The sequence below is a fragment of the Trachypithecus francoisi genome, unplaced genomic scaffold (genome assembly GCF_009764315.1).
Source record: "Trachypithecus francoisi isolate TF-2019V2 unplaced genomic scaffold, Tfra_2.0 Lachesis_group20, whole genome shotgun sequence".
Lineage (NCBI taxonomy): Eukaryota > Metazoa > Chordata > Mammalia > Primates > Cercopithecidae > Trachypithecus > Trachypithecus francoisi.
The window spans coordinates 61669232-61695843 of NW_022681466.1; the positions used below are offsets into that span (position 1 = coordinate 61669232).

At 40.5% G+C, this 26612-nt stretch overlaps 2 protein-coding genes across 5 annotated transcripts in view; one reads left to right on the forward strand and one right to left on the reverse strand.

Annotated features, from left to right (window-relative positions):
- On the reverse strand, nucleotides 1-13866 carry ADPRM (ADP-ribose/CDP-alcohol diphosphatase, manganese dependent). Of its 3 annotated transcripts, none has more exons than XM_033184538.1 (4): nucleotides 13766-13866; nucleotides 6075-6701; nucleotides 5046-5158; nucleotides 1-397 (listed from the first exon to the last, which is right to left on the reverse strand). In XM_033184538.1, the coding sequence occupies exons 2-4, from the start codon at nucleotides 6673-6675 to the stop codon at nucleotides 227-229; spliced, it is 885 nt and encodes a 294-aa protein (XP_033040429.1). In that variant the 5' UTR covers nucleotides 6676-6701; nucleotides 13766-13866; the 3' UTR covers nucleotides 1-226. The 3 variants fall into 3 exon arrangements, with proteins under 3 accessions (XP_033040429.1, XP_033040427.1, XP_033040428.1); XM_033184536.1 differs by having other exon boundaries at nucleotides 5042-5158; XM_033184537.1 differs by lacking the exon at nucleotides 13766-13866 and adding an exon at nucleotides 13389-13749 and having other exon boundaries at nucleotides 5042-5158.
- Nucleotides 13863-26612, forward strand: part of LOC117067689 (protein SCO1 homolog, mitochondrial) — a 22416-nt gene continuing 9666 nt past the window's right edge. Inside the window, exons 1-5 of one of the 2 annotated variants that reach the window (XM_033184540.1) lie at nucleotides 13863-14191; nucleotides 15610-15700; nucleotides 18453-18650; nucleotides 19448-19540; nucleotides 24234-24349. In XM_033184540.1, the coding sequence (XP_033040431.1) occupies nucleotides 13913-14191; nucleotides 15610-15700; nucleotides 18453-18650; nucleotides 19448-19540; nucleotides 24234-24349 (777 nt within the window). In that variant the 5' untranslated portion in view covers nucleotides 13863-13912. The remainder of the gene's footprint in view (nucleotides 14192-15609; nucleotides 15701-18452; nucleotides 18651-19447; nucleotides 19541-24233; nucleotides 24350-26612) is intronic. The other variant, XM_033184539.1, reaches the window with a different exon arrangement.

Genomic DNA, 26612 nt, shown 5'->3' on the forward strand with positions numbered 1-26612 from the left:
CAATGAGACACAGGATTTTTATTTTTTTGTTTAGGAGGGACAAACACAAAGCTCACTTTCTATCAAGTTAAACAAAATAAATTAGACTAACAATGGACGGCTCTTTCTTTCTTATAATTCATAATTCTGTCTGGAACTCTGCCTCTCCCTTTCAACATCATTTTGTCAGGATAGACATGAACTGTGCCAAAAGCTTGGCTGTCTGGAGCTGTTTCAATAACTCCTTCTAGGCTGACGTGATATACACCAAAAGGATCCTCAGAGTAGCCACCATCATGGGTGTGACCAGCAAAGAAACACACCACGCACTCATGAGACCAAATGACTGCCAGGGCATCTCTGTAGTTCCAGGCCAGGCACACACTGTCAGAGGCGTCTGGGTAAATGGGAAGATGGCCTGTTAGTTAAAGAAAAGAAGAGTTATGAGCCAAGAAATATCTCTTCTATAAAAATAAATGGCTAAAACTAATACTCAGAAAAAGAAAAAAAATTGCTATCTCATTATGCAAATGAACTGAGACCAGAGAGAATTCACATACATGAGAAAACTAGGCCATCTACAGCCACGTCTCTGGAGCTTAGAAGGGTGAGACAGTTCACAGGAGGTGTGACAGGCTGCTGCAGAGGCAAAACCCTGAATCTCTGAGGCCTCTGTCGTCTCAAGCTGCCCAAACACTGAGGAAGATTGAGGGTGTCCTATCACCTCAATCCTATCACTGAGGAAGATTGTCAATCACCTCAATTCCTATCACTGAGGAAGATTGGGAGCAGTCTGCAAAGGCAGCCCGAAATTGGGCAGGTGCTGTGCTGGAATCCAATCCCATTGATTTCTTAAATATGAATGTTACATACATAGAATGATGTAACACTAAATAAAAGAGCAGGCCGGGCGTGGTGGCTCATGCCTGTAATCCCAACACTTTGGGAGGCCAAGGCACCTGGATCATCTGAGGTCAGGAGTTCAAGACCAGCCTGGACAACATGGTGAAACCTGTTTCTACTAAAAATACAAAAATCAGCCGGGCATGGTGGTGGGTGCCTGTAGTCCCAGCCACTCAGGAGGCTGAGGCAGAAGAATTGCTTGAACCCAGCAGGCGGAGGTTGCAGTGAACCAAGATCACACCACCACACTTCAGCCTGGGTGACAAAGGGAGACTCCGTCTCAAAAAATGTAAATATAAATAAATAAATAAACAGTTTCCGGATGGGCCATGGATTATGTGTCACTGACACAAACAATGTCTCAGAACTGATTTGTGAGACTTTAAACACCCATGAGATCAAGGTAACCATACCCACTTTACAGATGAAAAACTGAGTTAAAACAGGGAAGATTTATACTGGCGTCCACAGGAGTTATGTCAAAGCAGAGTGAGGAGAAGTGGGAATTTCTAACAGCAACACATCTATGATCAAGCCATGGTTCTCACTCTGAAGTACAGCTCACGTTGCATCTTCCCATTAAATCACTTTTTTCTACTGTTCATTTTTATTCTAAAATTTAAACATGCTTCTACTTAATATCTGTAATACAAGTTGCTTTTTTTTTTTTTTAAAAGTGCATACACGCGCTGATTACCACCTAAGGGCTAAGCGTCCAAAGGCGTGTGCAGCTTTCCAGCACCTCGAAGCCACACTGACTCATCTATCAAGTCCCTGCAGCATTTGACACAATTAGTTGTTCCTGTCTCCCTGAAACACTTGGATTCCAGGACCCCACTGTTTCTCCTAGTGGTGTCTTTCTAGTTTCTCCCCAACTTCAATGGCCACTAATTTCCAGTCTCCTTTGCCGGTTGCCCCTCATTTCCCCAAATCTTACCAGGAGTACCTGAATGCTTGGTCCTCAGACTTCTCTATTTATACCTAATGCATTGGTGATCTCTTAGTGATTTATATGCCTTAAATGTCATCTATACTCTTTCAACTTCCACATTTATTATCTAGCCCAAATCTCTATTCTGAATTTCAGACTTCTAATGTCTAAACTGCCCACTCAACATCTCCACTGATGTCTGGTAAGCATCTGAAACTTCTATTTCCAAACCTGAACCCCTGCCCTCTCCACTCACACTCCTTATCCTGCAGTGTCCCCTGTCTCAGCTAATGGCAATTCTATCCTTCCCACTGCATGACCAAAATTCAAAAAGTAGGGTGACCTTGGAGTAGCCACAATGAAAGTTAAAAAGCAAAAGAAAATGTCTATTACATTTTAACTTTTAAACTTTACTAAAGAAAACTTCAATCATTCCATTTTTAAAAGTTTGCTTTTCCAGTTTCTAGGCTTACGTCAAATGGTAGAAGAAATTTAAGAAACTGCTAAGCTAGATAGGTGTACCGCCATGAATAAAAAGAAAGGGGAAGAACACAGGATCACATGGGAAAGGGGATGGAGACATAAAGCGTGGATTCTAGTCTCAGTGTTGTCAGCAGCTCCATGATTCTGCTATGCAATTCAGTCTCTTTAGGCTTCAGTTTCCTTATCTTTACAATTCAAAGGCTTGCTATATGATCTCTAGCTTCCTTTCAGCTCCAGAACAGGCTAACAGTGGAAAACTTAAAAGCAGACACAAGTCAAGAAGTATCCTAGTTTCTGAGACCAGTTATTATAGAAGCAAAAGGTGTCACATCATTCCAGCAACCCAAAGGCACTCATCTCTTCCAACCCTTGAATGACATTTGGTATTCGAGTGGTAGCAGAAACACTTCTGCTCCTTCTATGTGTTTTTACCACATCAGTGGAAGATTAATAAGTAAAAACTACCTTTACAGATATAAATATAGTTTTATATAATCAACTATCTGAATAGCCTATCATTTTCAAAGAGGTTTCTTTTTCTTTTTTTTGAGACGGAGTTTCACTCTTATTGCCCAGGCTGGAGTGCAGTGGGGTGATCTCAGCTCACTGCAACCTCAACCTTCTGGTTTCAGGCGATTCTCCTGCCTCAGCCTCCCAAGTAGCTGGGATTACAGGCGCCTGCCACCACGCCTGGCTAATTTTTGTATTTTTAGTAGAGATGGGGTTTCACCATGTTGGCCAGGCTGGTCTCGAACTCCTGACCTCATGATCTGCCCACCTCAGCCTCCCAAAGTGCTGGGATTACAGGCATGAGCCACCGTGCTTGGTCAGGGGTTTCATATTTATAATTTCATTAGATACACTATTGAGAACACAGCAGTTTGTAGGTTTGCTATTTGCCCAGGCCCACACAGTTCATATAAACCAGAGCCAGAATGGCATCCCGTCCTTCCGGCTCTCAGTCTAGCCTTCTCACCTATTACCCCACATCAATTCTAACTCTAAACCAAGGGATCTAATCTCAACCTCCAAACCAAGTCTCCCCACCATGCTGCAAATCCAAATTCAGTTCCGTGTATGTGTGTCTTCACGTGCGCATCCGCACACACACACGTATGTTTTAAGCACCCCTGGGTTCCTACAATCTCTGATGGCAGTGTATCCATCAAAAATGATTCTAAATGAAAATTATACAAATCTAACTTCCTTGTGACTATGTGGGAGGCACAGCTAGAGAACTGCACAGTGCTCACTGCCAGCTGAGCCTTTCGCCCGCATCCCCTGTGATACCAGGGGATGCATTTTGCTGCATCTAGGCAGCAGTGGCCTCTGTTTGGTGGCCACTTTGCTGACAGGCAGGTCTCGAAGGCTGAGATTTGGTATGGTCCCCGAACTGAATTTCTCACTTAGGAATTACTTCATTAGAGTTTAAGAAACTCAGGGCTTCCTACCTTGAGGAAAGGATCTACGCCCTGGTAGTGACTTCCACTAACAAATTCTTTAGTGTGGAGACAAGCTCCTTTATAAGCTGATTGCAACCTGGATTCCACACTTTAGAATTCAGCTCAGTGTTTTTTGTTTGTGCTTGGCTTTATGTATGTATGTATGTATGTATTTATTTTTGAGATAAGATCTTGCTTTGTCACCCAGGCTGGAGTGCAGTGGCACGATCTCGGCTCACTGCAACCTCCACCTCCTGGTTCATGCAATTCTCCTGCCTCAGCCTCCCAAGTAGCTGGAGCTACAGGCGCGTGCCACCATGCCCTGCTAACGTTTTTTTGTATTTTTAGTAGAGATGGGGTTTCATCATGTTGGCCAGGCTGAATTCAGCTTGTTTTTACTTTTGAGTCAAGTTTCTTGGTAATTTTTTTTTTTTTTTTTGAGACGGAGTCTCGCTCTGTCGCCCAGGCTGGAGTGCTGTGGCCGGATCTCGGCTCACTGCAAGCTCCGCCTCCCGGGTTCACGCCATTCTCCTGCCTCAGCCTCCCGAGCAGCTGGGACTACAGGCGCCAGCCACCTCGCCCGGCTAGTTTTTGTATTTTTAGTAGAGACGGGGTTTCAGCGTATTAGCCAGGATGGTCTCGATCTCCTGACCTCGTGATCCGCCCATCTCGGCCTCCCAAAGTGCTGGGATTACAGGCTTGAGCCACCGCGCCCGGCCGTTTCTTGGTAATTTTTATGTCTTAGTTATCACAGTGAAGTCATCTCACCTTTGGGTTCTTGCTTCTCTCATGGAGAGAAGGTTTAAAAAAAAAAAAAAAACTTAAAAAAACCAAACTCCTGGAGTTTTTATTTTTGTATTAATGTCAATATTCTGCTAGTGACATTATAATAAAGTTTTACAAAATGTTAACGTTGGGGAAACGGCAAAGCATAGAATTGATTGCTCTGAATTATTTCTTATAAATGCATGTGACTCTACAATGATTTCAATAATAATAATATTAATGTTTAAAAGAGAAATTACTTCATAAACTGATCTCATTTGAGGAAATTCGACTTTGAACCTAAAAGGCCAACTCACAGGCTCCAATATATGGCAAGATGTTTCTGTTATTTACGTTTTCCTGGTTCATCCTTAAATGTTAATCTTATATTCAGGTGGTTTCTCAATAGAAATGTTTAAACTAAGTGTCCATTTTATAGAAAGAGGATATCAAAACACAAATATTGTTAGTATGCTTTAACACCTAACTTTTCCCAATCTCTAAAATGTTAGTGTAATCAGATAATTTAAATACTTACTCACAATCACCACCTTTTCTTGGTTTGTGTCAGAGAATGTAAGCACTTCATTCAACCAGTTTAGCTGTTCTTGGCTGAATCCTCCATTAAACTGGACAAACTGGGGCTCAGAAAGTCCTGAAATGAATGCAGTAAGTTAGACCCATCAAAAGTCATTTCTTCCCCTCATTTGGACATTCAAATTTAATGTAGGGACACTTGTTTTTTCTTTAGGAACATCTGATTAGCAATAATCAACTTAACATAGGAAATCACAAGCATTTAGAGAAATATACAAATAAATCACACTGCATCTCACTCTTGACAGTCCCCTGCTTACTTCGCTGGCTTTCCATTAGATTAAAAATGCAAACTTCTTATTAAGTCCACTGAGCCACTACATAGTCTTGGCCCTGTTTACACTCCAAAATCATCTTGTACCTCACTGGCCCTTTCCTGTGCTCTTCAACAGTGCTCAAGTCTTATTCCATTTAGTGCCTGTGCATGTTTTTCCCTCAGTCTGCTAACTCCCTATGCCCATTCTTTCCAAGGGAGACTCCTCCTTGTCATTTAGGTCTCAGCTTAAATGTCTTTCTCCTTGGAGAGGCTTTCCCTAATCACCTCATCTAAAATAGTAACCCTAATCTTTTTCCACAACACTCTATAACATGATATGCTATTTCCTTGACAGCACTTATGACCATGGAAATAATCTTGTTTCTGTTTCATTTATCATCTGTCTTGCCCACTTACTGTGTTTGTTCCCTCCATTCCATCCATCAAAAAAGTAATATTATTAGTATTGTTTACAGCTCGGAATAGCTACCCCTGGAAAAAGTGCCCGGCCTAGAACAGGCATTTAAAATATCTGTTAAATTAATCAATCTTGAATCAGCTGTAACCAATCCATGTGAGAGCAGGCTTGTGAGAAATCCTGACCCTGAACAAGTGACAATATTCTTTTACCTTAATTGTCCATCTTCCTGCTGAATAAAAGGTAGTTGAAGAATTTAAAGACAATCTATTAGATTCTCAGCTCAAAGGAATAATTCACCTTGAGGACTATTCAGTTCCGTATTTGGATTGTGCTCCCTCAATATCTTCATACACTGCTCGTATTTTGGAGAAGACTGATCCATGCCCAAGACACTCAAGTCATACGCATCAAGTAAAACGAACCGGAATTTAGGGAATGGTACAAAATGATAAGCATAATAATCCTCTGAAGGCATGGTCTCAGGATGATGTACAATCTGATCTTCTAGAAACTTAGTGTTAAGTTTAGAGTGTGTTAAATACTCTCTACTGAAGTTATAGAATTCATGGTTTCCCCATGTATGATGAACTGGAACTTTAAGCCTCTTGAATGTGTCCATAACAAGTTCTAGGGACTTTTCGGATGCATTATACTGTGCATTATATCCATCGATGATATCTCCAAGCTGAAGGACACAACAGGGAGTGCTGCTTTCATTATTCCAGTCTTCAATGGCACCCTGTAAGTGAAGAAGACTATGTCTGTAGTATCGCCGCCTGGTTCCTTGGAAATTAAAGCCATCTTCTAAGTCAGCATATTGAACATCTGCAATAACGCCAAAGGAGAAAAGACGCTCTGAACTCTCACTTAGGGCTTCAGGACTGGGTTTATCATCCATAACCTCCAAACAGGTTTCTAAATAAACTAAAGTAAAAAAAGATAGCTAAATTATAAACGTTTTAATTTCCCAATTTCACTGAAGAAAATGATAAAGGGAATGTTAAAGTTAATTCATTAGACAGCTTGGTACAGGAAAAAGGACATGGGCTTTAGAGTCCAACAGTCTTAGGTCTAAACTGCTAACCCTCTAAAACACTTGCTTTCTCTTCTGGAAAACAGATGATAATCTCTTTCAGAAGAGTAACAATTTATAAAAGGTACTATCCTATCAATAAATAGACATTCTAATGCTAATAAAGTCCAATTTAAATCTGGAATAATTGCTGACTTTTAAGAAATACTCATTTTAAACACACACACACACATGCACACACACACACACACACACACACACACACACACCCCTGTCCCACAAACACCAAATAATTCTATCAAAACTTCAAGATTATTATGTTTTTTAGAAAGCTGTATATTACATTCATTCACTGTATATACTTTGCAAAAGATTCCTATTATGGGTTATTTTGTGTCAGGCTGAATCTTTTCTCTTCCTTGGTGGGTAGGTCACCCAAAATAAGTTTCTCAAATTTTATATCTGAAGTAATAGGTGAGGGGGAGGCAATGCAGATACGAAAGGGGAGGAATAATTTTAAATGACAACAACAAAAAAATCCAGCACAAAAACTAACTGACGTGACTATTATTTCTGTGAGCAGTGGTTCCTGGTTCTTCAATAGTTGGGATTAAAATTTGCTTTTTTTGTTTGCGGTTTTTTTTTTTTGACAGGGTCACTATGTTGCCCAGGCTGGTCTTGGACTCAAGCAATCCTTCCACCTCAGCCTCCCAAGTAGCTGGGATTACAAGTATGAGACACTACACCCAGCCCTGGATCCTAATTTGAACCAGGGTTTTTTTTTTCTTTTAAACTTGAATATTAACGTACCCCACATCAAAACAGAAAAGATGAAATCTTTTCTTCTGATAAATGATCTCTGCCCTGCCTCAGTGGCCAAACAGTACAAGATTTAAACTTGAAAAAACTATTATTCGATTGTTTAAACTGTAAATTATAATCTCTTAAACGAGCCCAGAACACTAATAATTCAAACAAAAATCAAAGGCCAAGATCCTAAATTGTCAACGATTTTTGTCATAAAGACTATAGTAATAAACTGTTGCTGTGGTGTCTGAATTACTTAAAACCTAAAAATTCATTTGACTTTCTAAAATTACTTTCAGACGCCTCATCTCTAGTCATTTGACAAATATATCTACAGAGTTCCTACTTAAACCTCTATGGACATGTAAAATCCCAACTCTAAGAGTACTCCTATAACAACTCTAAGACTACTAATAAGAGATGAAAACAACTCCACAATTGGAATAAGGATAAGACTTCAATTTGACTTATCTGAGAATCAGGGGCCTCTTTTCTTCCTAAAACTGTTGTTACTAATGCTACACTCTTTAATCCACCTAATTATGAGTTTCAGCTACTTTCTTCCTTAATCTGGTTGGGTATAACTGGCCCTAAAATAGGTAACAGCACCATAAAGAGATGGAAATCCTATACTTTTTTCAATTTGCCTGTTTCTTCCTGCAGCCCCTATCTGAAAATCTCATTAGATATCAAGTCAGTAAGTATGTATGAGGATGTATACATTAGAGGTAATCTGATTGGAAAAGCGGGTAACTTCAATACAATCACAGGAAATACAAAAATCCATCTAAGTCAGTTTAAAAATCTCTAGCCTTATGTTAGGTTTCAAATATTTGCGATTCCAAGTTCAGATTAATAGAAGAATCAAATCAGAAGATAACTTAGCAAGTATATAACATGAATATTATCACCAAGGTTAAGAGAAAACTATTTCTGGGGGGTGATCTTATCCCCTGCCAAGTGAGCTTGTTTTTGTCTTTAAACTCAGAGCCTTTATGGTGGTATGTGTTGTGGATCTCCTGGAGGGGATTTAGTCCCAATGAATTGGATCTTCTCTCCACAAGAGAGCTGTTATTTTTGCCTACCCAGCATTCATTTCCTGTTCTTAAGGTGACAGCACCCCAATTTTTCTCTAGGCATTTATCCAATTCCCCACTCTCAGTTCTTGTGGTCTGACCACCATCCCCATTCACTGGCTAGGGAAGTGAAATAGCAGACACATGGCCCAGACCTGGCCAATAAAAGCCCAGTTTCCTCTGGCCAGTTAGGGGTAGGCATGCAACTCAAGCTAGGTCACAATAAGCATCAGCCCTGGGACAGGCGCTGGCACTACTAGCAAAAGTAGTCACTGTCTCCTAAGCTGATAAACTAAGGCTTCAATTTTTGGAGAAAAATGAATGGACAAGAAATGCAACACAGAAGGAAACAATGCTGAATGATGGAAAGACAGAGATTTCTGAAAACATTAGTTAAATACCTAAATTCACCTGTCCCTGCTAGAACCATCTCTGGTCATTCAGTTACACATATCAGCACATAAATTCTCCTGGGCTTAAAGCTAAATCAAATTTATTTTCTGTCATTTGATACCAAAATCCTCTCAAATACACCTTCTACTGGAACACAGTTCCGTTTAGAAAAACTCAAGGCTATCCTAAGAACTGGCAATTTTTAAGGAAAGTTAATGTGGAGAGAAGCACCAAGGGGCACACTTCAAAACAGCAATGTGTTCTGGGGGAAAAAGAGAGATCCAAAGTGTTGAATATACACAGCTTTTAAAAATAAGGTTAGTATCCCTTTATCCAAAATGCTTGGGACCAGAAGTGTTTTAGATTTCGAGCTTTTTCAGATTTTGGAATATACTTAACGGTTGAGCATTCCTGATCTGAAAATCCAAAATCCAAAATGCTCCAATGAACATTTCCTTTGAGCTTTACGTTGGTGCTCAAGTTTCTGATTTGGGGGCATTTCAGATTTCAGAAACATACTCAGGGAAGACAGTCAGGATCAGAAGTGAGTACATCAGGGCAAAAAGAACCACATGGTTAGGGAACTGACTCTCCTAGCAAGTTTAGCCTTTCCTTTCTCGGTTCAGGGGGATGTTAGGGGAGCTCAGAAAGATTGGTCCTGGTGAACAGAGAGATCAAAAACTCAAAGCCACCTCCAGTGAGGAAATTTAGAATTAATAAGCACTCTAATGTCAGAAAGTTTTTCAAAATAGCTCCCTCCCTCCACCAAATACAGACACACAAAAAAAATCAGTGAGTACAGGATAATTGTTGAAGCTAGGAATGGGTGCAAGAGGTTTATTCTAACTACTTTTATGTGTGTTTAAAAATGTATATATAGGCCGGGCACGGTGGCTCACGACTGTAATCCCAGCACTTTGAGAGGCCAAAGCGGGTGGATCACGAGGTCAGGAGATCGAGACCATCCTGGCTAACATGGTGAAACCCCATCTCTACTAAAAATACAAAAAATTAGCTGGGTGTGGTGGCAGACATCTGTAGTCCCAGCTACTCAGGATGCTGAGGTAGGAGAATGGCGTGAACCTGGGAGGCAGAGCTGGCAGTGAACAGAGATCGTGCTACTGTACTCCAGCCTGGGCAACAGAGCGAGACTCCATCTCAAAAAAAAAAAAAAAAATTATAAAGTTTAAAAAAAAAATTCAAAAATTTAGAGAAAATCAAACCTGGAAAAATTAGAAGACCTACGGAAGTATTTTGCTTTTGAATAGAAAGGAGAATGGCAAGTTTTTAGTGAACTTTGTTTTCAAAGTCTGCCTGCACCATTTATTATATGCTACATTATCTAAGTTTTAAAGAAGTACATGAAGTGCTGAAAGCTTTGAAATGAAAGACCCAGAACTGAATTATAGTCGTGTTTCCTGGAGCAAAATAACCCTCAACAGGTTATTGTGAGCTTCAACTGAGTTATGATCACAGTAAAGTATTACTTTGTACATCTCTGTAAACCATAGAGTACTATATGCATGTTAAGAAAATAATTTTAAAATTATATATCTGAAAATCCGTCTAATGAGCCTCAGATAATTGAAACTAGTGCAACATTTTAATAGAAGAGAATAACGTAGAAAAGTTTGTAAGAGTTGCTCTCAAAATTCCCATCAAGTCATGGTACAGGGTAAGTAGCCAGCATTTTGAGAAAACCACCTTAGGCATTTTTTTTTTTTTCTGAGACAGGGTCTGGCTCTGTTGCCTGTTGCCCAGGCTGGAGTGCAGTGGTGCAATCACGGCTCACTGTAGCCTCGACTTCCTGGGCTCAAGTGATCCTCCCAATTTAGCCTCCCTGGTAGCTAGGACTACAGGGATGTACCAACACACCTGGCTTTTTTTTTTTTTTTTTTTGGCTTTTTTTGTTTTGTTTTTGTAGAGAGGGTTTTGCCATGTTGCCCAGGCTGGTCTCAAGCTCCTGAGCTCAAGTGATCCACCTGCCTCAGGCCTCCCATATCCAAGGATGCTTAATTACTGAAAAGTTGCTATAAGATCATACTAATAAAACTTCTCCAATACTTAAGATCGGCAGAAGGCTGAAGTTCCTTGTGGAAAGCCTTCAAGCATCAATAGTGAACTTGTAAAAGAAGTAGCTCTGTCCGGAAAAAAGTATTTTTCCTTCATTCTATTGTCAAAGGTGAAGGGGGCAGCAGGGGAAGTCTAGAGATTAATAGAGACTCTGTTAAGAGAAACTATTGTTAACAGAGGCTCCTAGCCTAAGGGTGCAACAAACGTTTTCTATACAGATAGCATACCAAAAGGAAAGTTAAGTTGGGGCAGGAAATGTTTGTGGTTAGGAGTTACGCATAAGGGGCAGGGGTCTGGAACAAAAATGAAGTAAACACATTAGGGTGCTGGGAAGTTCACAAAAAGTTAGGGCCTAGCTGTCCCAGTCAAACCAGCCTAAAGTTATGTCAAGAACAAAATCTGATCACTATTGACAGAACCAATATCAGATGATACTAATCCATGCCCTGCTTCTCTCAAGAAAAATATCTAAACTGGGGCCGGGTACGGTGGCTCACGCCTGTAATCCTAGCACTTTGGGAGGCTGAGGCGGGCGGATGACAACGTCAGGAAATTGAGACCGTTCTGGCTAACACAGTGAAACACTGTCTCTACTAAAAATACATTAAAAAAAAAAAATTAGCCAGGCATGGTGGCACGTGCCTGTAGTCCCAGCTACTTGGGAGGATGAGGCAGGAGAATCACTTGAACCCAGGAGGTGGAGGTTGCAGTGAGCTGAGATCGCACCACTGCACACTCCAGCCTGGGCCACAGAGGGAGACTGCGTCTCAAAAAAACAAAAAGAAAGAAAAGAAAAAAGAAAAATATCTAACTTGGAAAACAAAACATAAACCTCATTTGTTAACTTTGGTGGTTTCACAGCAGTAATAAAAGTGATAAGGTTTATACACGATAACACTGTAGGCACCTTCTGGCACTAAAGTTTCATGGGTCCTTGCCATCAGGCTCAGGTGTTACTAGCAACTCATCCAAAATGCAGTTACAAAACACCTACTTTGAGCCAGGAACTATTTTATTTTTATTTTACTTATTTTTTAGAGGCATAGTCTTGCTTTGTTGCCTAGACTGGAATGCAGTGGCCTGATCACAGCTCAGTGCAGTTTCAAACTCCTAGGCTCCAGCGATCCACTCACCTCCGCCTCCCAAAATGATGGCATTACAGGCGTGAGCCACCACATCTGGCCCCAAGAACTGTTTTCAATGATAGTATTTTATTTAATATTATAAAATTAATATGAAGAAGTTGCTACTAAAAGAAGCACTTTAGCAAATAAAATTTAATAGATCAGCTAGAAACACTGACTTCAATCTTAATTTGGATGTCTGACCAGGTAGCCTACAATTGGGCAATTAAGAGATGAAAAATACTTTTTGTATGCTATTTGCCTGACTACACAAGGTACTTTTATGTCTTTTTGTCAATTACAGGAAAAAAATTATCCCTGGGCAAACAAATACACAAAGATAAAAGAGTAAAAATCTTACCCACGGGCAACTTTAAGATAGAAAACAATAGTTTGATTAACAACTTGAAGTGCTGAACAAACATTTAAGAACTCTGGCAGAAATTTCTGAAAATCCTAGTCCAACTGAGAATCAAGAAACACAGGTAACAGGATGCTCTGTTACTGAGTTAGAGAGCAGCACAGTTGGCTAGTATGGCCAACTCATAGAAAACAAGCAAACCAACCATGCTCTGGTCCAACACTCACCAGAACACGAGTTTCTCCTACTCGGTGTCGGTCCCTTGGGGGAAAAAAAAAGCCACACAGGAGCGGGATCTGTAGTTAAGTAATTCGAGGTTTTTGCAAAGCAACCACCGAGGTAGGGGCGGGGTGGGAGTGGTTAATATTGCGGATCTTAAAGATATAAATAAAGGCAGATGGAATGAAGTTAGACTTGCACAAGGAACGAAAAACATACGGATGCTCTTGGCCTCATTAATAAGGAACATAAGCAGTTCCGGACGAGAAACCCATAACAAACTTCAAATCACGAAACTTTAGGGAGCAAGGGAGTCCGTGAGAGTATTTTAAGAAACTGGGGCCCAGAAAGACTAAGTTAAGGGACGGGATATCATGCCGTCTACACTTCTTTATACACTGCTATGCTTTATTAATTAGGTTACAATATCATGTTAAATAACTGGAAGCGCTGGGCATTTAAAGTTCTTCCAGACCACCCAAACCACTCAAATTTTCCTAATTAGCAATTTTTTTTTTAAGTTACAGATTATTTCAATTGCAATGGGTCGGTTTCTATTTCAAAGATGTAAAGGAGTCAACAATCTTGCACTCCCTCTTGGCCGGCAGGACGACGTTGACAAAGTCGGCCAGACAAGGTAGGGTTACGGGGGCTGCCCAGTCCTGTGGGTTTCTAGGCAGTGTGTTCTCTCTTCCGAGGTTGGGGTGTCCCCGGGGCGAGGAGCTAGCTGTGGTCACCGAAGCCCCCGACCAAGGCGGCGCGCCCCCAGCGCTTGGGGCCGCCTTGCCTCGGCCCAGCCGCGCACCTGTACCCCTAAGGCATCCCCCTTCCCGTGGCTCCGCGGTCCCGTGGCACCGCCCAGCCCGCGCCGGAACCGCCTCCAGCCGCAAGGAACTACCTACCGTGCGCCGGCCCCTCAGGTGAAAGGATCCTGACTGCGGGCTAAGCAACCGCGCCACCAACGAGCGGGACGGACAGAGCGGCTCCTTCCGCCTTCCGGAGGAAGCGAAAGGTTACCGGAAATCGCGGGGAGGGTCAAAGGATACCCCATGGCGATGCTGGTCCTAGTACCCGGACGAGTTATGCGGCCTCTGGGTGGCCAACTTTGGCGCTTCTTGCCTCGCGGACTCGAGCTTTGGGGCCCAGTCGAGGGGACTGCGAGAGTCTTGCTGAGGCAGTTCTGCGTGCGGCAAGCAGAGGTGTGGCGTGCCTCGGGGCTCCCTGGCTACTGCTTAGGAACCCGGCCCCTCAGCACGGCGAGGCCGCCACCCCCACCCCCGTGGTCGGAGAAGGGCCCCAGAGACTCCGCGCGCCCCTCGAAGCCCGGGGTGAGTGCACACCTGGAACCCTTCTGGTGCTCGTCGCTGCTGTCGGCCAGCCCAGCCGCCACATCCCACTTGGTGGTAACTAACCTCAGACACTACTCCGCCTCCCCTAAAGTTGTCCTCAGCTTGGGCGCGTTACCTGCCTCGTGGAATTTCATCCTGCATTTCCCGTGCTTTGCCAGTAGTCCCAGTTCTCCAGAGAGAACTTGAGACCTTACTTAACACCCTCTTCACGTGGCTGGATGCCCGGACTTGGGTTTTATGTTAGCGTTTCCACCAAAAAAAAAATTAAGTTTCAGGTTTTCTTAAGGGTGTGAACCTAAAGTTGACTGTGATTGAGGAGTCAGAGGACTTTGATCATTTGTCACTTGAGCCTCATCCAGAGTTCCATGTATACGTTGAAATTGAAACAAAAAATGGAACTTAGTTATGTGTGGATGTGCCTTTTCCTTGGGGTTCTCTCGAGTTCCAGTTCTGACCCAGAAAGAACTTGAGAGCCACTATCCTGTGGTAAGAGAAGTGGGTTTTCGGAGCTGCTAGAAGGTTAATGAGTTAGGCCTAGTTGGCCAACTTCTTCCTCATTTGGGGAGTTGAATTTCAAGGGTACAAAGAAATAATGGCGGTAATTTGCAGGAAGCTCCACTTTTAGATGCCTCTTGTACTTTGGCTTTGTTACTTCTGGAAGCCAGAGTTAGGTTAACCTCCCAAATTTCGTTTGGTTTGTTTATATTCTCAGTATCAGCATAAACAGATAATGGTTTGTGTGTGTGTGTGTGTGTTTGGATTTTTGGTTTTTATTTTGTTTTGGGACGGAGTTTTGCTCTTTTGCCCAGGCTGGAGTGCAGTGGCCCGATCTCGGCCCACTGTAACCTCCGCCTCCCCGGTTCAAGCGATTCTCCTGCCTCAGCCTCCCATGTAGCTGGGTTTAGAGGGACCCGCTACCACGCCCGGCTAATTTTTGTATTTTTAGCGGAGATGGGATTTCACCATGTTGGCCATGCTGGTCTCAAACTCCAGACCTCAGGTGATCCACCCGCCTCGGCCTCCCAAAGTACTGGGATTACAGGTGTGACCCACCACGCCGGGCCATAATTGGTTTTTAAGTCAGGATTGGAGCCAGGGTCACACATGGTAACAATCATGGTACTTGAGGTTGTGTTTTTTGTTTGTTTGTTTTTTAAACATGAAGAGAAACTGACTTAGGGAACTTTCCCTTGGAGATGACTGTGTTTGTAATTCAGATCCCAGACCTAACTGCATCCACAGAAACTTGGAGCATTTTCTCATCCCTGAAACATTTTGCGCATTTAACAACATCATGGCCTGTGTGTATATGTATTAAAAACTACTGTCATAAGTTTATATGGTTAAATGTTTGCATCTTACTAGAATTTTTATGTTTGAAATCCCTGCCCTAGTAGCCTGTTTCCTGGAAGTCTTTAGCAATCACATTTGCTATTGGAGGAGCTTTACTGGCTGGAATGAAGTACATGAAGAAACAAAAGGCAGAGAGTAAGTAGCTGTCATCTGCTCAGCCCTAAATAAAGTTCTTCCTGGCTATGGACTAACACCTTTTTCGTTGTTTTTAAGCTTTTTGTTTTGAAACAACTTTAGATTTACCAAAAAAAATTGCAAAGATAGCATAGGTTCTCTATACCTTTCACCCAGCTTCCCCTAATATTAACATCTTGTATAACCATGGCACATTTTTCATAACTAAGAAATTTAAAATGGCACACAACTATTAAATTACAGCTTCTATTTGGATTTCACTTGTTTTTCTATCAGTGTCTTTTATCTGTTCCAGGACCCAAGCTAGGATACCACTGCATAAGAGTGTTAAAAGATATACTGTGGATAGATTTGACTGGGCAAGATGAAATCTGGAGGGTACAAAGATGACTAAGATGCACTCCAGCTTTTGAGGTGCACACGGCAGGGAAACTGACACAGAAGTAAAGGATTTTACTAGATGCGGTTCTGCCAGGCCAGAAGGAAGCTTAGCGTGTTCTGAGAGCAAAAGCAAGGCCCAGCCTTGGGATTTGAGCAGGCTTCCTAGGGATCAGGGAAGAAGCATGGTGCGAGTAGATATTGCATGCCCTCTGTGGATGAGGGGGTGGTGAAGAGAGCCTGGTCAGGAAATGCTAGGAACTACTCTGGATTAGCATCTTGAAATATTTAGAAATTATATATAAGAACTTTGTATTTTAGTGAATATCCTAGGACTTCTCTAAGATTTGGTTTAGAGGTTTTAGGTAAATCTTTAAAGTATTGCTTAAACCTTTCCATTCTTTGGAGTCTCTTTTGATAACATTATAGACAAAGGCCAGTGATTAAATCTGGGAATTCATAGGCTTTGGGAACTTAGCAGTGTAAGTTTTGTACTGATATACGTGCATATATAGATATCAGACTCTTTGGCATAATAAGTAGTCTTGGTAAGATTTTCATAGTCTAATAAGCAGTAAGTTCCTTTAGTTTCACAAAGAAAAGCTAGGAAAGTTATGGCAGGAAAATTCTAGAATATGGAAGCTTTTTTTGACTTTAGTTTGGAATTTCAAGTGCAGTTCTAGCATTTGTTTTATTTTTTAAATGTGTTATGAAATAATCTTAAAACTCTTCCTAAATAATTTGAGAGTATTTATATGCTGACATGTTGCCTCATCAGCTCCAAACACTTTTTGGTGTATTTCCTACAAACAAGGACCTTCTCGAACGTAACCACAATACAACCATCAAAATTAGAAAATTAACACTGATATTTTGCTCCTGTTCAGTCTTCAGATAGGGTTTTGTTTGTTTGGTTGGTTTTTGAGACAGAGTTTCGCTCCTGTTGCCCAGGCTGGATTACAGTTCAGTCTTCCAGGTTTTGCTGCTTGACGTCTTTCATAGCAAAAGACATCCGTTTCATCCGTTTCAGAACCACACCACCTTGTACTTAGTTGTTCACCTTAGCCTCCTTCATCTGTAACAGTTTCCCAGGCTTTAACTGACTCCCACGATCTTGACAGCTTTGACAGTTACAGGAGAGTTATTTTGCAGAATGCCTCTTAGCTTGGATTTGTCTGATGTTTCCTCATTCAGGTCATTCGGGTTGTTCACCTTTGGCAGGAATATCACAAAAGTGATGCTGTATTCTCCTTGCATCTGGTCAGATACCACGTAGTACCAGTTGTCCCATTACTGATAATGTCCAGTTTGATCACTTGAGTAATGTGTGTCTAACAAGTTTTCTACTGAAAAGTTACTCATGTAATTAATGGTCTTTCGTGATTTGTATTGGCATATGTATACTTAAATTTTCTGTTCCCCATCACACTATCAATGCATTCATTTATTTGTATCTGTGGACTTGTTTGCTGTATGTTCATTCAGTTTCAATCCATAATCTCTTTATTTTGATGCCCAAGTTGTCCCAGATTGATCAGCGGGAGCCCCCTTGCAGCAGGCTTCTGTGGCTTTGACGTGTTCTCTGAGTTCTGCTTTCCTTCTGCCACAACAAGAGGTTCCAGCCTCGTTTTCCACTTTCTTTGCCGCAACCCTGGTATCAGCCATTTCTCCAAAAAGCTGTTTCCTTTTAGTGAAGAATGATATTTAGAAGTCAGGTTCTGAGCTCATCGTTCTTGGAGTGTGTCTGCTCCGTGGTCCTCTCAGTGGACATGGTGAGAAAATAGATGTATTTATGTACGTCTATATTTATTTTATATCTATATAGATAGAAGCTCACACTAGTACCTCCAGTGTATTTCCAGTACTACAGGGTTCAGCCTAGCTTTCTTCCTCTCCATAGTTGACTCCGTTTCCTATTGTAACTCTCTTGTCTTTAATATATTCATTTATTTCATCAATTTCCTGTGTGTAACTAAGGTCCCATCTCCACTGTCACCTCCCCGCGCAGGATCAGACTCCATATGCCAGGCTACCCCCCGCACCCCACTTGGGTTCAGACATGCAGCTGTAGGCCACTGTGGCCCCTCCCTGCCCCCAGCATGGACACACCTAATGGCTTAGGACTGAATCGTTCCTGAAAAAGAAGAAATATTGTTTCCTTTTTTACAACATACCATAGTATTTCATTTGATTTTGTTTTAATGTTTTGTGCTTATTTTTCTCAAAAGATTTCTTTAGCTTCTGGAAAGCAAACTATTTTTTCCACATTTTGTGCCCCCACCGTGAGTAACATAGTACTGGCCATATGTCAGGTATTTGAGTACCTCTGGTTAAACTGACTTTTTTTTGGTGTGTATGTTTGTGTCTCCTTAAGAGTTAGAGAAGGAACGGCAGCGACAGATCGGCAAGCCTTTACTTGGGGGACCATTTTCCCTCACAACTCATACTGGGGAGCATAAAACTGACAAGGACTACTTGGGTCAGTGGTTGTTGATTTATTTTGGCTTCACTCATTGCCCTGATGTCTGTCCAGAAGAACTAGAGAAGATGATTCAAGTCGTGGATGAAATAGGTAAGAAAGCCGTCACTAATTATACAAAGTATATGTTTACTTAATGTTACTAGGTTTCTCACATTCTTCTATTATTGTTAGGTGGGTTTTGCAATTATGTGATTTGTAAGAACATAAAATCTCAGCATTTGGCTTGTTTGTTGCTTTGAGTCTTGTGACCTTATTCTCCACTGAAGGAAGCTTGTTTTGATGTGAAATATTAGATCACTTAAAAATGTCAGTGTGTCTCCCTTAACTCGGCTTTTGTGTCCCTTCTTTTATTGCATCACTGAGGCCACCATTGCCTCTTCCCCACTGATTGTGACAATTAAATTAGGAAATCTTTGCAATGGTTTGCAGTCAGTGGCATTTTACTAATACCAGTAAGAAGGAAGGGTGCCTCCATAAAGTGTATTATTTCAGGATATTCCATTCTTATTAACAGTTTACCTTCTTGCCCTTGAGATATGGTGGGAGTGAAAAAAACTACAGATACTGGAGCGGATTAAGAGATAAGATAGCCACATGACATTATCCAGGGGAAGAACACTTATGCGCCAGTGCAGGCAGTTGACAGGATATGTAACCTTGTATTATCCACCACAGACAATACTACTGTGTATGAGTCTGCTCCTCCTAAAGGCCATCCCATCCCCATACCCTTCCCCGTCGTCTTCCTCTTCACCTGAATGTTAAGATGTCCATCTCTTTTCAAAACACCTAGCTGTCCAGCATGTCCTCTACTCTACTGTTATAGCTGGTTTTCTTTGTCTTTCCCCTTAGGGTGTGAATACGGACTAATTGGAACTCTCTTTCAGATAGCATTACAACTCTGCCAGATCTAACTCCACTTTTCATCAGCATTGACCCAGAGAGGGACACAAAAGAAGCCATCGCAAAGTATGTGAAAGGTATGTTTTTTAAATAATAATTTACATTTATTTAGCTTTAAAGTTTTTGGAATATCGGTTCATTTGAACCTTTCAGTGCCTTGTGGAATAGGACAAATGGTATTACCACCAATTTTATAGGCGAATAAAAAGATGAAGCTAGGAATTATTACTGTGGATAGTCAGGGTATAAGTAAGAAACGGGTTTCTCAATTCCTGATGCAGTGCTCTTTATGTTTTGTCACAGAGAAAGGATTTGAACTTGGCCTTCATGTATCAACTAAGTTAATCGAGCCTTGAGTTGAGAGTAAGGACACATTGCTTCTAATTCCAGGCTGTAACTCATTCTCTCCTTGGTAAAATTAGGACAAACATATATTCTGGAAGTATGTTCATTGGGAGATTAAAGATGAATAATTAAATATAAACATATTTTGAACTCAGCACATGTTTTATAAATTTAAAACATTTGCTGTGACAGGCCAGGCATGGTGGCTTGTGCCTGCTGTAATCCCAGCACTTTGGGAGACCAGGGTGGGCAAATCACCTTAAGTCAGGAGTTTGAGACCAGCCTGGCCAACATGGTGAAACCCCGTCTCTAGAAAATACAAAAATTAGCCAGGTGTGGTGCTGCGCGCCGGTAATCCCAGCTACTCGGGAGGCTGAGGCAGGAGAATCGCGTGAACCCGGGAGGCGGAGGTCACAGTGAGCTGACATAACGCCACTGAACTCCAGCCTGGGCAACAGAACTAGACTCCCTCTTAAAAATAAATAAAACATTTATTATGACAAACACATAACTGTTGTTTAATTGACACATAACAGTTGTACATATTTATGAGGTACAGAGTCCCTATCCTCCCTTACCCTTTCCAGCCTCTAGTATCCACAGTTCTTCTCTCTACTTCTATGAGATCAACTTTTTTAGCTTCTGCATATTAATATGAACATGCAGTATTTATCTTTCTGTGCCTGACTTTTTTCATTTAACATATTAATAGTATCCTCCAGGCTCATCTCCATTGCCACAAATGACACAATTTCATTCTTTCATATGGCTGGGTAGTATTCCATGATGTATGTATACCGCATTTTCTTTATCCATTCACCTGTTGATGAGTACTGTTGGATTTCATATCTTGGCTATTGTGATTAGTGCTGTAGTGAACATGGGAATGCAGACTTCTCTTCAATACACTGTTTTCATCTCCTTTGGATATATACCCGGTAGTGAGATTCCTGGATTGTATTGCAGTTCTGTTTTTAGTTTTTTGAGGAACCTCCATACTGCTATCCACAATGGTTATACTAATTTACATTTCCGTCAACAGTGTGTATGAGGTATCTTTGTTCTGAATCATTGTCAGCATTGGTTATTTTTTTGCATTTTTGATGATAGTCATTCAAATTGGGATGAGATACCTAATTGTGGTTTTGATTTGCGTTTCCCTGGTGATTGGTGATGTTAAGCATTTTTTCGTATTTTGTTGGCCATTTGTATGCCTTCTTTTGAGAAATGCCTATTTAGATCATTTGCCCTTTTAAAAAATGTTATTTTTGTTTTTGCTGTTGAGTTGATTGAGTTCCTTGTACATTCTGGATATTACTCCCTAGTCAGATGAATAGTGTGCACATATTTTCTCCCATTCTTAGATTGTCTCTTCCTTCTGTTTATTGTTTCCTTTGCTGTGCAGAAGCTTTTTGTTTTGATATCCCATTTGCCTGTTTTTGCTTTTGTTTCCTGTGCTCTTGAGGCCTTTTCTATAAAAATTTTTCCCAGATTAATGTCCTGAAGTGTTTCCCCTATGTTTTCTTCTACTAATTTTATAGTTTCAGGTCTTACATTTATCTTTCCTACATTTATATTTGATTTTTGTATATGATAAAAATAGGGATCTAGTTTCATCACTGTTTCTTGAAGAGACTGTCCTTTCCCAGCGTATGTTTTTGGTGTCTGTGTCAGATATCAGTTGGCTTAATTTCTCGGTTCTCTATTCTCTTCCCATTGGTCTGTGTGTCTGTTTTTATGCCAGTACCATGCTGTTTTGTTTACTGTGACTTTGTACTGTGTTTTGAAGTCAGGTAGTGTGATCCTGCCAGCTTTGTTCTTTTTAATTAAGATTGCCTTGGCTCTTAGGGGTCTGTTGTGGTTTTATAAGAATTTTAGGATTGTTTTTTCTGCTTCTAAGGAAGGCATTACTTTCAGTGGAGGAATTTCAATCAAACATCTCTGTATGCTGTTTAAAAGCTGTTAGGCACTTTTAAAGACTACAACTTATAGTAGAATTGAGAGTGGATGCTTATTAGGTTCTAATTCAGCTGTGAGAGTGAGCAAGTTTAATTTCTCTAGACTCAAGTTCAGCATATGTGCTTAAAAATCAGGAATCTGAATTTTAATTATGTTAACATTGATTTAATAACTGGTTAAAAGCACTAAAGAATAGTTTTATATTTATTATATGACACATTCAAATACATATCTTCTAAAACTTTGAGGTTATTTAAAAATATGTTTTATGAAGGATCTGCTGTATGTATAATTAATTCTAACACATTTATTAAAGTATAATTGACATGCAATAAAGTATAGGTATTTGAAGTATATAATTTGTTGCCTTTTGTAACTGAAACCATCCCACGGTCAAGAAAATGAACATAGCTGTTACCCTCAAAAGTTTTCCTTTGCCCTTTTTAACCCCTTTTTTTCCCTCCCCAATCTCCTGTCTGCAGAACTGCTTTCTGTTGATAAAGATTAGTCTGCACTCTCTGTGTATCATAGTTCATTCCTTTTTGTTGCTGACTAATAGTTCACCGATGGACATTTGTGTTTTTTGCATTTATTGGCCGTTACAAATAAAGCTGCTAAGAACATTTATGTACATGTTTTTGTGTGGACACATACTTTCATTTATTTCGAGTAAATACGATAGGAATGGTTAGATCATATGGTAGGTGTATTTTAACTTTCTAAGACGCTGAGAGCCTGTTTTCTAAAATGGTATATTTCTGCATTCCTGCCAGCAGTATATGAGAGTCCCAGCTCTGCCACAGCATCACCGCTCTTGGTGTGGCCAGTCTTTTTAACTTTAGCCACTCTAGTAGGTGCTTAGTGATATCTCATTGTGATTTTAGCATACATTTTCTTAATGACTGTTAATGTTAAGCTTCTTTTTATGCTCTTATTTGCCATCTGTGTTACCTTTAGTGAAGTGTCTGTTCCTATCTTTTGACCACTTTTTATGGAGTTCTTCGTTTTCGCATGTATGTGTATATGTATTATTTATATTCTAGATACAAGTTAGGTATGTGATTTGCAAATATTTTCTACCAGTCTGTGGCTTGCCATTTCAGTCTCTTAACAGTGCCTTGTTCTAATGAAGTCTAAATTTATCAGTGTGTCCGGTTAATATCGTGCTTTTGGTTTGGTATGTAAGAAATATTTGTCTAACCCAAGGTTACAAAGATTTATGTTTTCTTCTTGAAGTTTGGAGTTTTTACTACATATACTTAAGCATAATTTATTTCTACAGTTTATAGGTTTGTCAGAAATTTGGGCAATACTATAGTCATTTCATGAAGCAATAAAAACCAGATATTTATGAACTCATTGAGTTATGCACAGTCTTCAATTTAAACGTGTTGTATCGGCAAAAATCACATATTACTAACCAAACCATAATATCCTCAAATGAGTAGACATTTGAGTTGCTGTACCTAACCAAAACTCCAAACTTTATGGTAATTTTCAGCAGCACATACTGATTGATGATGTAGTCATTACTAGTTGCATTTGGGGAGATTTTTAAGACTTTAACTTGGTATTTAGAAAAAAATGCAGTTTCAGCAATTTAATTTTTAAAAAAGTTTGAATGTGCAGCTAACTCAGGCTTCATTTACCTTTCTCTTTATTTACTCAGAGTGGGGGAAAAAAGCCTGTCTTTTCAGAATCTGAACAATTTCTCATTTAGATTGATGAGTTCATCCAAGGAACAAAAATTGGCTTCTGTACCTTTAGAAGAAGGAACTGCTGTTAAATGTTGGGCTGTCATTTCAGTAGTTTGATGAATCCAGTTGTTTTAAGTGACCACTACCAGTTCACTTACATAAATTCCAAAAACTTAATAGCAGATACATGCTATGAATGATTTGCCCTTTTTCAGAACTTTGTTATGATTGTGATTTGGGAATGACTAGTATTAATTAATTGACCAGTTTTTGTTGTTGTTTTTGTTTTATCAGAAGTAAAGAGTAGAACTTGATACTAGTGTTGAAATTATTTGCAAGAAAATAAGATGCAGGTATTTTGACCTGATATGAACTTAGTTGTGAAGCAAATTTTTTTCCTCATATGATGCCATGAAAAGTTATAGTAGTTAATCTATGATAATATTTTTGAGCTTTAGTGTATCTCAGAGCTACATGTAACTAATTTTTTAAAATGAATTTAAAATGTGATGTAAGTAATTAGAAAATATTCCCTCCAGGTCTTTACTAGGTAGTCATAAAAGGATTTGACTTATATATTACAAAGGAGAATTTTCATTTGTTCTTTGTGAATTTCTTCTCCTTTTCCTTTGAATCGTGAAGAAATGTTTGGGGACTCACAGGAAGAAAGTGGCAGTAGAGCTGCTTTACAACTGGTATATTTTTTGAAGTAGGGATGGTTGTTTTACTAGCTTCTCATTTTTCACTGTCTCTCTCATTTTTTATTTAGAATTTTCTCCCAAACTGGTTGGCTTGACTGGCACGAGAGAAGAAGTCGATCAAGTGGCCAGAGCATACAGAGTGTATTACAGCCCTGGCCCCAAGGACGAAGATGAAGACTACATAGTAAGTAAATGCTCCAGTTTTAACCCATGGACCAGCTCCCAGATCCCAAATAGTCATAAGACTTTTCAATGACTGATTGGCTTCTGAGAAGAGAGAAAACCTAAGATTATTGCAAAGTCCTTGGGAATTTTTTGTTTTTTTTTTTTTTTTGAGACGGAGTCTCACTCTGTTGTCCAGGCTGGAGTGCAGTGGCACGATCTTGGCTCACTGCAAACTCCGCCTCCCAAATTCAAGCAATTCTTCTACTTCAGCCTCCCGAGTAGCTGGGATTACAGGTGCGTGCCACCACACCTGGCTACTTTTTTATATTTTTTGGGAGAGACGGGGTTTCACCATGTTGGCCAGGCTGATCTCGAACTCCTGGCCTTACCCACCTCAGCCTCCCAAAGTGCTGGGATTACAGGCGGGAGACACCGCACCCAGCCTCCTTAGGAATTTTGAATATTTGAAAGGATAATATAAGCGTGTTTTTTACTTTTTATTTATTTTTGAGATGGAGTCTCACTCCATCACCCAGGCTGGAGTACAGTGGTATGACCTCGGCTCACTTCGACGTCCGCCTCCCGGATTCAAGCAGTTCTCCTCCCTCAGTCTCTCGCATAGCTGGGATTACCGGCGTGCACCCACCCGTGCCCGGCTAATTTTTGTATTTTTAGTAGGGAAGGAGTTTTGTCATGTTGACCAGGCGAGGGCCAAGAGTTCTGGAATTCCTGACCTCAGGTGATCTGCGCTGCTCACCTCAGCTTCCCAAAGTGCTGGGATGACAGGCCTGAGCCGCTGTGCCCAGCCAGAAGCATGCTTTTTAAAAGATGATTGTTTGATTTGTATTCACTATTCTCATAATTCAGTTGCCTGTTTTTCTCTTATAGTGACATATAGGATTTTAGGGCAATTTAAAACCAAATACTTGGGTGCCATGTTGTAAATAAAGAGAAGCCATCATTTGGAACAACACTGATTTTGAAGAGATTGTATTGGTTCTCACTGTGTCCCCAGTATAGAGGTATCAGAAATTGTTCTTTCGGAGAACCAGTTTTAGGCCATGGAGAACTGCATTTTTAGGTTGAATGAGAATTCTGAAAAGCAAAAGATAAAAGGTTTATTTGCCTATTGACTGTATGCCTTGGACAGTTAGGTGTTAAATGTGTGCTTTTTAATGATAAGGAACAGAAATTCTGTTGTACTGGTTGGTGTAGCTCTTACATGAACTATCCTCATATTCATCAGCACTGCCCCAGAAGCCTTAGGGTCATGCCCAAGTTACTGTGTTTCTTTTCTTGTCAGTGGTTTCGCAGTGAAGCACCAAAAACGGGCATTAACACCACCACGATCCACCAATTTTCTTCTCAATTTGGACATTTTTCTCCTATCACATTAAGAGTCAGCATTGTATTTAGCATTATTTCAGTTTTTTTCCTAGTTGTCATACTCTGTGTTTTCTGTAATATTATTTGGACAGGGTAATCATAAGATCTTTCTAGCTGTGAAGCTGTCTTTGTAGAAAGAAAGATGGCCAAGACTGTGAATCACTGATCCAGCAGCTCCCCGTGGCCCGTCCGAAGAGTGAGATGCAGAGGGGATGGGATGTCTCAGTGCAGTGCTTTGTCTCGACAGCCAACTGTGGTTTCTCTGTCCCTTTGAACCTGGAACATGTGCTCCTGGAGCCTACAGCCAAAATTAAAAGCAAGCTTCTGGCCCGTTTGCCTTAATTAAGCCTACACAGTAATCTTGTCTTCCAGTTGTGCTGCCTTGTAGAATTAGGGAAATTTGGATTCCTTGTAGTAAAAGATGAGAAAAATGAGCATTTTTCCTTAAGCCTTAATTGTAAGGAAAGTAGAGGGACCCTCCTCTGTTTTCCTCTTGCTGCTCTAGCAGAAGGAGAGAAGCGCAGAGAGCCACAGTGGCCAAGAGAGGAAGCCATAGGAAAAGGACTTTCCAGACTTCTTTTTTACAGAGAGTTGTGGTTTGGAGTTTATCTGATGATGACAGCAGGAATAGATGAGCTTATCAGTCTGATTTCCAGTATTAAATAGTTATATTAAATTGTTTAAATGTATACAGTCCTAAACTAGGTAACACTCCATAGTCTTACGCTTAGAGCTCATAACTCATTTAGAGTCAGAAAGTCATAAATCAGAAAGAAGTTGTACAAATAAACCCAAACAGCCTGCAGAACTTAAATTGAAAACATTGAGTTACAGTGACAAACGATTTTGCTGAAACCAAAGTGCTGCTCATGGCAGGAAGGGGGTTGTGGTCAGAC

What these genes read in the sequence shown, in the direction of transcription:
- ADPRM (XM_033184536.1), bottom strand. Translation starts at nt 6,675, where the DNA reads ATGGATGATAAACCCAGTCCTGAAGCCCTAAGTGAGAGTTCAGAGCGT. An exon ending in GGAACTGAATAGTCCTCAAG is followed by an intron (nt 5,159 to 6,074) that starts GTGAATTATTCC and finishes CATTCATTTCAG; the next exon opens with GACTTTCTGAGCCCCAGTTT. An exon ending in AGAAAAGGTGGTGATTGTGA is followed by an intron (nt 398 to 5,041) that starts GTAAGTATTTAA and finishes TTTAACTAACAG; the next exon opens with GCCATCTTCCCATTTACCCA.